Source organism: Salmo salar, chromosome ssa27 (assembly GCF_905237065.1).
Source record: "Salmo salar chromosome ssa27, Ssal_v3.1, whole genome shotgun sequence".
NCBI lineage: Eukaryota > Metazoa > Chordata > Actinopteri > Salmoniformes > Salmonidae > Salmo > Salmo salar.
In genome coordinates, this window is record NC_059468.1 from 2,038,823 (window position 1) to 2,050,130 (window position 11,308).

Sequence of the window (11,308 nt, forward strand, 5' to 3'; positions counted from 1 at the left end):
TTTAGTCCGGAGGCACAGCATAGTCAGAAGGAAGTGTCCCTTGCACCAAATCTTGCAGAGAGCTGTACCAGACTCTTGGCTCAGAGCATACCAGGCTGACATTCAAAAAGAAAGGTGGGGATGGTTGGCCATTGTTTTTAGTAGATATCAAATAATTAAAGGCCAGTTTCCGGGACAGAAATTATGCCTAATCCTGGACTAAAAAGCACTTTCAATAGAGATTCTTAATTAAACAGGCTTTTTAGTCCAGGCCTAAGCTAAATCTTGTCTGGGAAACCGTCCCTTAGAGCTTACTTGGATAAGTATCAGCATTTAAGTACAGTGCATTTGGAAAGTATTCAGACCCCTTTACTTTTTTCTGCATTTTGTCACGTTACAGCCTTATTCTAAAATGGATTGAATACATTTTTTCCTTCATCAATCTACACACAATAGCCCATAATGTATTTTAAAAAAATGTTTAAACAAATACCTTTTGCTATGAGACTTGAAATTGAGCTCGGGTGCATCCTGTTTCCATTGATCATCCTTGATGTTTCTACAAATTCAATTGATTGGACATGATTTGGAAAAGCACACATCTGTCTATATAAAGGTCCCACATTTGACACTGCATGTCAGAGAAGAAAAAAAATCTGAGGTCTAAGGAATTGTCTGTAGAGCTCCAAGACAGGATTGTGACGAGGCACACAACTGGGGAAGGGTACCAACACATTTCTGCAGCATTGAAGGTCCCCAAGAACACGGTAGCCTCCGTCATTGTGAAATGGAAGAAGTTTGGAACAACCAAGACTCTTCCTAGAGCTGGCCGCCCGTCCAAACTGAGCAATCAGGGGAGAAGGGTCTTGGTCAGGGAGGTGACCAAGAACCTAATGGTCACTCTGACAGAGTTCCTCTGTGGAGATGGGAGAAACTTCCAGAAGGACAACCATCTCTGCAGCACTCCACCAATCAGGCCTTTATGGTAGAGTGGCCAGACGGAAGCCACTCCTCAGTAAAAGGCACATAACAGCCTGCTAGGAGCTTGCCAAGAGCCACCTAAAAGACTCAGACCATGAGAAACAAGATTCTCTGGTCTGATGAAACCAAGATTGAACTCTTTGGCTGAATGCCAAGTGTCACGTCTGGGGGAAACCTGGCACCATTGCTACGGTGTTGCATGGTGGTGGCAGCATGCTGTGGGGATGTTTTTCAGCGGCAGGGACTGGGAGACTAGTCAGGATCGAGGGAAACATGAATGGAGCAAAGTACAGAGAGGTCCTTGATGAAAACCTGTTCTAAAGCGCTCAGGACCTCAGACTTGGGCGAAGGTTCAACTTCCAACAGGACAACAACCCTAAGCACACAGCCAAGACGATGCAGGAGTGGCTTCGGGACACGTCTTTGAATGTCCTTGTGTGGCCCAGCCAGAGCCCGGACTTGAACCCGATCAAACATCTCTGAAGAGAGCTGAAAATAACTGCAGCGATGCTCCCCATCCAACCTGGCAGAGCTTGAGAGGATCTGCAGAGAGGAATGGGAGAAACTCCCCAAATACAGGTGTGCCAAGCTTGTAGCGTCATACCCAAGAAGACTCGAGGCTGTAATAGCTGCCCAAAGGTGCTTCAACAAAGTGCTGAGTAAATGGTGTGTGAACTTAAATATCACATTAAGATAAGTATTCTAAAAACCTGTTTTTGCTTTGTCATTTTGGGGTGTGTGTGTGTATTGATCAGGGGGAACGTAATACATTTTAGAATAAGGCTGTAACGTAACAATGTGGAAAAAGTCAAGGGGTCCGAATGCACCGTATACCTGCTTGGGAGACTCTCACAATGCCACTGAAGCATCTCTGTTTCTGTATTGTGTTATTGTAGGAAACAGAAAGATTGTAGAGAGGTCCGTCAGGAGGAGCCAGCACTGCCTCCCTAAGGTAATTCTGTGTGTGTGAACGGTCATAATAACAGATGGAAGTCACTCGTTCAGTGGACGGACATCTGATCTGACAATATACCCATTTCATTTTGACGGACTAAAGGAGTTTATGGATGAAACTTGGGAATCACAAGAGACATACGAGGTCAGTTCAATTAGAATGTCTCTTGTTTACAAAGTGTTTACATGACTACCATTGGCCAGGATTTTAGAATTGAAACTTAGATCATTTAACCTTTTTTTTTTTTTTTTTTTATCCCCATGTAGATTAAGAGCAACCAGAAAGCTGCGAAGGATGATTAGTTGTTTGGTGCCTTCAAGGGGCTCAGTCTGAATGTGACAGGAGGCACCCAGAGCTCTATGGCCTCTAGCGGGGACCAGTGTAAGGTCATGTGAGACAAAAGACAACTTGTATCACCTGGCCTCTGCTTCCAGGCTTCGTTCATGTGCGTGAAAGCCTGGGCCGAAGCTACATATCTAACACTTTAATCTGGTCCACCAGGCTCTATGTTCCTATATTTATGTGGTAACAAAAAAAGACGGGATGAGGTTACCTACACTTGCCCTTGTGAGACATTGAGAAGACACTGAACTCTAGGAAAAACAACACTTGTGGTGATAAAGAAGCCAAAGTTGTAAAGGTAGACTCAGCGGTATGACGTAGATGCAGAAAGTAAACAGCATAGTGGGCCAATTCCCGCAACAACTAAGCGTGAAGCTCAACTCTGCTGTTTTTGTCCAGTACCTACCATGCTCTAATGGCATGAAGCAAGCTGTGCGCATGTGCAGATACTGTGTGAGCTCATCTTGCATCTCCCTCATCTCAATATCTGCTGCTCGTGGCAACGTCATTTCGCTGAGTCTACCTTTGAGTTTGTTTAAAGATGAAGGGGGTAGGTGCACTGGCATACAGGACACCCCTGCAGCCCCCGCAAAGCCGGGGGGTCCCACGCGCCTGTTATCGAGGTCTACTTTTTATTTTAATCATTTTGACAGTAACCCTCCAAAAAGAACTCCGACCTTGCGGGGGTTCAGAGAAACTGTTACGCCAGTGGGTAAGTGAATGTGAAGATGCATTTCAATTGCTTGATCTTTTCTTTGCCCCTGTAGCCATGGAGATCACTGTCATTTGGTGCTGGTAGTCAGTTCTGTCTGCATTGTCGTACGCTCACTTGTTTTTTATTTATTTAACCTTTTTAACTAGGCAAGTCAGTTAAGAAAAAATCTTATTTACAATGGCGGCCTACCCCGGACCAATTTGCGCCGCCCTATGGGACTCCTAATCACAGCCAGATTCGAACCAGCCTGGATCACAACCAGGGACTGTAGTGACGCCTCTTGCACTGAGATGCTGTGCCACTCGGGAGCCCGACCATTGTTAATGTTCTCTGGACTAGAACATCCTCATGTATCCTACATATGTGCATACTTGATAGGTTTGTCATTGAACTGATTTACAGCTTATGTACTTTGTGTCAATTTGTCTGTCTGTCAAATGCAATTGATTGTCTTTAATGTTGCATGAGCATAAACTGGTGAATCTCTTTGGAAATGTATAACTTCATCACTTACCTATTTAAGAATATATTGGACATAGTGTAACAATTAGAGTTCAACTGATAGACTAGGCCCCGGCTTTCTGTGGTACTGTAGATTAATTGCAGCAATGTTGCACTCAAACACTTGATATGAAAACAGAATGGATGCACAATGCTATGGAAGAACACTGTTCTTATGACAAAGATGATGTCACGAGCAATGGTAAATCGGGGTAACTCTTTCAATGCATTGAAGAGGGGGCATCAACATAGGAATAGTAGTGGACTTTCTGGCCCTGTCCCAAATGACACCCCATGTCTATTGCCCAGGATCCATATGGTTCTGGTCAAAAGTAGTGCACTACATATGGAATAGGATGCTTTCTCTGTCTAGTGGATTTGACATTCTGATGAAGGCAAAGCAAGAGGGATACTTGAGATGCGGGACATTGTCGCTACCTCGCTCGCCAACCAAAGTGCATGAATAGAGGAGTAAACTGAAGGGAGAATATTCAGGCACTCTCAGAAATAAAGTATTTCTGAAATCTACTTCCATTGTCCTCCAAGAGCGGCTGGACGCCTTCTTTCACAGTAAGGGAAGAATTCCTTCATATGTTATAGGATCTTGTACCTATAGACGCAGTCGTTACCTAAGGATGTCATTGTTCTACCCTGAACTAGACTGCGTTGTTACAAACAAGCTTTTATTTAAAGGTATAAAAAAATAAAACAGCACAAAAAGTCCAGGCAAACTAAGGTGGTTACAGAAATGGAAGATTTCCTGTTATCTTTCCTACTTTAATTGAGGCCAGTCAGTGTGATGCTCTCATGGAGTTTGCATGTCACAATTATATACATTAAAAAACAAGCACAAAAGTACATTTCTCAGGACGGTGGATGCACTGTCAAGAGTAAGTAAGAATAATGGGTCGAGTCTCGATTCTCCACCCTTCTTCCGAAGTGTGCACTTCCAAACTTCCTCGCATGGATTTTTACAATGGTGGAAACTCCCTTCGGCCAATGCTTTTAAACATGATGTGGAGTGTGCAAGTGCACACTTTGGGTAGTATCCTTAACCATCACACCTCAACAGACATCACTCTCTCTGCTCCATCTTGACTTTAGGAGGCTTCAAGAACGACCGGGGTTTCTTCTCTTTTTTAGCTTTGCCTTTGCCTGCCTGGAAACTCCTCCAACTATCCACTCGGCCATCCCTTGTTTCCTTGTGACAAAAAATGTAAGGTATAGTCAGCTATGCATGAAGAAAACAGCAATATCGGGCCGACTTCTACAACAACTGACTATCTGCAGTTTACCCTGCTGCTGGTGGTTAACAACAAATTCTTATTTTACAATCATGGCCTACCCCTCCCCAACCCGGACGACGCTGGGCCAATTGTGCGCCGCCCTATGGGACTCCGGATCACGGCCGGTTGTGATACAGCCCGGGATCAAACCAGGGTTTGATGCAGTGCCTTAGACCGCTGCGCCACAGGTACTCCGTCCCTCCTCATCCCAGCTTATGTTGGTCGTTTATTGCTTAAATGTAATTACAACCTTTTTTTAACATACCTCAAAGTTCTTCTGCCATTCCCTCTCTCGCTTAGCTTTCTCTGCTGTCTCAATCTCTTCCTCTCTTGCCCTTTTCCTGAGGAGAAAAATAACACGAAACATTGAATTGTATTCCCTCCTTATGGCCACCAAAAGACCAAAGACATTCTGAGGGCCATGTATTCCTATAATTCAAATATTAAGCAATACACACATTTCATGCAATTACACTGAGCGGTCTGTGCTGATGTGTTCTGTATTTCACCAACGATATACCTCCAAATGCTTCATGTACAATATTCAGTTGACTGAAATGGCACTGTTACCGTTCATGCATGTCCTTGGCTTCCCTCTCCTTCCTCTTGATTTCAAGCTCTGCAAACAACTTCATAGTCTGCTTGTACACCGCCTGTCTGAACTGAGGGTCAGATCAAGAGAAGAGTGGTTTCCTTAGTAAAATAATAAGCCCAATATCAAAACAGCCTTACATCTGTTACAAGTTAAATTTAACCACTTGTCAATACCATTTCTGGGTCATCCTCCTCCACGAATTGAGGCTTCCCATCCTTCTTCAGCTGTTTCTTCTTCTCTTTCATCTGTTGCAATAAAAGATGCCACAGCACAACATTTTTACTGCAATAAATGAACTTAAACTGTAATAGTAGCATCACTAATATTAATACAGTTGTACATTAAATATACATCCCAAATTGCACCCTATTCCCTTTATAGTGCACTACTGGAATAGGGTACCATTTGGGAAGCTACCTCTGAGACGTATGAACAGAGGGACCAGCGGTCAGTTACTTACATTATGCTCAACATATTCCCTTCCTGCTTGGATTACATCAACTGCCCTCTTCTTCTGTTCTGGTTCCAGCAGGTTTTTGTATGCCTTGTCCACAGCTAGAAATACAGTGGGATTGGGGGTTGATAAGAACTCTTTGAATGGATTCGGCTAACTGATGTAGACATATTGTGTCTGCAATCATATTTCTACCTTCAAAGGCTAGTTGTGCTCTGTCTGGATCATCCTGGTTCTTGTCTGGATGGACCAAGATGGACAACTGAAATGGAAAGAGTACATATTACTGCACTGTCGGAGCTAGAAACACAAGCATTTTGCTACACCCGCAATAACATCTGCTAAACATGTGTATGTGACCAATATAATTTCATTTAATTTACTTTGAGACAAAGGTTAATTCAGCACTTCCTGTTAATTAGTGTGCTTGTGGTGTTTCAGGACAAACTCTTCTGGATTCTTATCCACTGCCATTCCACCTCTAAAAAAACTATAAATCGGCAGCTATATCGATGCAAAAATCGATATCGGACCCAAAACTCCCATATCGGTCAGTCTTTACTTCGGACATCATTGGGTTTTTTTGCATTAACTTCTTTGTTGTTGCAATATCTATCGCAAACGGACGTGGCTGTTTCACCACTAAGGTTTTCAGTTTTAAGATATGATGGGAAATCGAAACTATAAAATAGACAGTACGTACTATGTAAATCATTTTACAGTTATTTAAAGTAGATAAATTGACCAGTACAAATAAATAAAAGCAGCAGTGATGGTAGTGAGTGAAATTGTGTGTGTCAGAGTGCATGTATGTAATGGGTGTAAAGAGTCAATGCAAATAATCTCTTAATAGGGTGTAGGTGGACACCTAGGGTTAGCTGTTCAACAGTGGTATGGCCTGGAAGCGGTCAAGGAATCTGTTGGTCCAAGATTGGATACTTCGGTACCTTCTGTCAGAGATGTAGTATACCTACCGCTCGGAATCTCTTCTTCAACTCCTCATCTGTTGCCTCTGGATCGATTTGTAACACCTGCAATTGAAATTAGGCATTTCACTAGAACCAAAGTTGACACTGCATAGCCTAAGCAACACAGATGAGGCTGTCAGTAAAATACCAATTTACGTCAAGCAATCCAAACCTCTTGACAAACTTGCTGGTGTTGTACAAAGAATGTTACACTACCCCTTTTCCTTTGAGAAACACACTCTTGCACTTTACCATCTTGCCCAGACAATGGTCACACAACGTTAACACCATTTAACTTTGACACCATTGCAGCACATTCAGCAAGTATATCAAACGGGTTGAAACCTGCAACGATGCGTCGGTCAGCACAACACCTAAGCCATTATGCCAAGAGGCCTGAACCTCTTGATGAGGTCGCTGGTGTTGTACTAAGGACCCTTCAATGCAGATCTACATATCAATCTTGTCACAATAATAATAGATTAATAGTACAAAAAAAAATTGCATGTAATTAAATGTATGTATTCACTACTGTAAGTCACTCTGGATAAGAGCATTTGCTAAATGACTAAAATGTAAGATCAACTACAGTTGCATGTGACAGGAACTAGCCACTTACCTCAAAGGGGTTTAAATTGAAGTAGGATGACCCGGGTCTGAGCAGCCTGTCTATTTGCTGCTTTGAGGTTAGCACAGAGTCTCTTTTCTCTATCTGCTTTACCTGTTGGACAAAGTAATGTCATATTAGTTAAAGTCACAGAAGTTCACTCATGATCATTTACATAATCTTGATCCCTCTCACTGGCCAGCTGGCGTAGCATTATCTGTCAGGTCTCAGGAGTCCACTTGGGGAAGGTTGGATAGATGGAACTGAGCATGTTTATATTCATTCCAGAGCACTAGCCGGCAGATCTGACCTGCTTTCTTACAGCTGCACTAGGGTCTGACAGGCTTCCTGTGTAGATTAATGCTGTGTTTACATGGTATGAGGTAGATGGCAAACCGGATGTCATTGTTTTCAATGAGAGCACGACGGTAAATGCCATCAGCCACTACGGTAGATGGGACTTGCCGCCAGAGTTAAAATATTTTGCCGTCCGCCATAACGTTGTTTTCTTCCAGATGTTGATTTGCACCTTTTGTTTAGCAACGCATACCTTCGCACTGGCTTGCTTTTGCCCTCAGTCTTTCTTGCCCCACTATGCCGACTGGTATGACGGCTTTTGCATACCTTGTCTAAACCCAGCATAAAACACCACAGAGCGAGATTAACACCTCAATCACACCGACAACGTCATTGCGTTTTGGTACACCAGAAGAACATTAATTTCTAATGTAATGCTGCATTTGCCTTGCAGAGGCTGTACGTTCTACGTTTTCCAAGCCATATTTTGCCCTGGCTCTGCAGTGCCTTAATCTACACAGGAATCCTGTAAGAACCAAGTACAGCTGTGAACAAGCGGGACGGATCTGCTGGCTAACTAGAGCGCGTATTGTAATAAAGCCTTCTGACGAATACGTTGGGGGCGTATCCATAAGTGAAATACCGAAACTAATACTTGAAAGACTACAGATCAAATACAACCATTCACCACTTTAAAAAAGGAAACACAATTTCTCTACATTTTCAAAACAAAATAGCGGTTTACCAAACTATATGCGTATTAGGATCACTGAGAATTGTTCTGGCGAATCAACACCACAGCTGTTAGTGTTAACAATTGCTAGTATTGCTAGCTAGCACATACACACACCGTGTTATACGAGCAAACGTTAGCTAGTTAGCGTCAGCTACTGAGCTAGCTAACGTTAGCCTCTCGAGCTTTTTAGCCAGCAGGTGCTTAAAGGCCTCATACATACAAATCTAGAGCATTAATGGTCGGAATTTGTCAACACCTTAAGTATCATATATTTCCTAAATGTATCCTACCTCTGTGTAGAAATGATTGAACAAATCATCCGGACCACTCTGGGCAGAGGGCTCTCCTCCTGCAGCCGCCATCTCGGCTTCATTCATCTGACGTCACAATATCCACTATCACGTGACTCAATGCAGTTTTTTTGCGAGTATACGCACATACCTACTCATTCAAGAGTTTTTCTTTATTTTTTACTATTTTCTACATTGTCTTCACTATTATTCTACATCAATTACACACCACACCTCCAGGCTGTGTAAGGGCTATTTGACCAAGGAGTGATGGAGTGCTGCATCAGATGACCTGGCCTTCACAATCACCTGACCTCAACCCAATTGAGATAGTTTGGGATAAGTTGGACCGCAGAGTGAAGGAAAAGCAGCCAACAAGTGCTCAGCATATGTGGGAACTCCTTCAAGACTGTTGGAAAAGCATTTCAGGTGAAGCTGGTTGAAAGAATGCCAAGAGTGTGCAAAACTGTCATCAAGGCAAAGGGTGGCAACTTTGAAGAATATAAAATATATTTAAATTTGTTTAACACTTTTTGGGTTCCTACATTATGCCATATGTGTTATTTCATAGTTGTGATGTCTTCACTATTATTCTACAATGTAGAAAATAGTAAAAATAAAGAAAAACCCTTGAATGAGTAGGTGTGTCCAAACTTTTGACTGGTACTGTACATAAACATAGGGACCTTCAATAAACATTACGGGCCGTTTCACAGACATATTAAACCTAGTCCTGGACTAAAAAATGTTTTGATAGGGAATCAAAGCTGGGGCCAGTTGTACTGTTAGAGGGGCCAGTTACATTAGACATTGTTGTCATATCGTTTTCTTCACTGCATTGCAGGCAAAAGACCATGTTCATAATCATTCAACAATTTATTAGCATTTTCTGTCTAATAACGGATGTAAAAAAAAAAAGAATGATAGCAAAAATAAGTTGTGTAAAAATTATTTCATACTCCACATTTAGGGGGGGCCACAAGGGGGTCCAAAATTGTCACAGGGGCACTGCCCCCCCCCCCCAGAACCACTAGTGCAGCAGTTGACATAGTCATTTTTATCTCAATCATTGTTCCAAGTTATATTCATTTTTCTTCAATAATAATTATGCTGATGTGTATAGTCTACTACTGATACTGTATGGATAAATATCTTGTAAAGCCCCAGACAAATTATGAAACCTATTGGTTAGTCACCTAGTTTTGATTCATCTTGATGATCTCATGAAGAGGATAAGCAAGACCACAACCAGAGCAAAGGTGACACTGGGCCACTCATGAAGTGTCCAGAACATGGCATCACAGCAAGCTCCATGGCCAGATGGGTCCCGAAACTACATTCCAACTTGAGATCACGCCATATCCTTCAATTGATGAGGTGTATGCTCATGAGAAACCAGTTTGTAAATGCAGACTTAAGATGAAATGACACAACCTCAACCCCTATTGTAATGTAATGCTAGACAAGTGATTCACATTTTAGTCATTTAGCAGACGCTCTAAAATTTAGCGACTTATAAAAATGTGCGAGTGCATACATTTGTTGTACTGGTCCCCCATGGGAATCGAACACACAACCCTGGCGTCGCAAGCACTATGCTCTACCAACTGAGCCACACAGGACCCTGTGTTATTAAGGAGTACATGTTCAATCGAAAAGGGCACTGTCACTTTTTGCAAAGTCATATCCCACTTTTCACATACATCAACACCAGTCTTGAAATCCCAAAGTATAACAAAAGTCAATTTACTCCAACAAAAATAAAATATGTCTGCCTAAATGGTGAAAGCAAAACATGATCCAACTTTCCTCTCATATTTAATTGTCTCTGCTGGGGCTCTGGCTGGTGTCCTGCAGGCTGTCTTCAGGGTGTCAGGTGGAGGAGCAACAGCGACAGTGGGTGGTGACGGTGCCTGCCCCGGGCAGCTCTCTTGGCCTACTCCAGGCGCTGGATGGCCTCCCTCACCCGTGCAGCCAGGCTCTCCTTAAGGTCCAGGTCTTGATGTAGTTGCTTAGACAGGGAGTCTGCCTCCAACCACTCCTGCACAGGGATGTGGACACATCAAAATATTAAAATCACCAGAACAAATCCACAGAATAATCAGTGCAACTGTCCATAAAAATAAATATTCTTTGTAAAATAAAGATTTTATATTGAAGAAATCAAATATTATTTTCACCTTCCATTCTATGACACAGACCAGCATCAGAGACAAGAGGTATGGGGACAGGAAGATCAACGTAGTAGAGTAGCCCTGGAGTCTTTTCATCAGCCTGGGCTCACAAATATGCCAAGAGTTCATCAGGGGAGGTGTCTATGCCCAGGCTCAAAGTTTGGGAAAAATAACAGAGGTCTCCTTTGGGGAGAGCTGTAAAAGGGCCACATAGAGAAAGTCATCTCAACCAATAGACATTCCTGTGAAACAAAGCATAAGTTTGGCAACACCTCAATAGAATCTTTAAAAATATATATGGAATGCTAGGTTATCAATGGAATATTATAGGCAAATATCAGTGAATGATTGACATCACATCTCAGAGCATCTTCAATGGATTTACTTCTAAAATAATGTAATATATATTAAGGGCTCCTATTTCAAAT

The 11,308-nt window shown here is 42.4% G+C and overlaps 1 protein-coding gene across 1 annotated transcript; it reads right to left on the reverse strand.

Moving 5' to 3' along the window:
* Positions 1 to 4,141: 4,141 nt before the first annotated feature.
* Positions 4,142 to 8,796, reverse strand: dnjc8 (DnaJ homolog subfamily C member 8). The gene is given in 9 exon segments (NM_001141199.1): positions 4,142 to 4,674; positions 5,025 to 5,100; positions 5,330 to 5,421; positions 5,528 to 5,599; positions 5,815 to 5,909; positions 6,004 to 6,070; positions 6,783 to 6,839; positions 7,396 to 7,497; positions 8,707 to 8,796. Coding segments are annotated over 9 exon segments (774 nt in total). The 5' UTR covers positions 8,794 to 8,796; the 3' UTR covers positions 4,142 to 4,548.
* Positions 8,797 to 11,308: the final 2,512 nt, after the last annotated feature.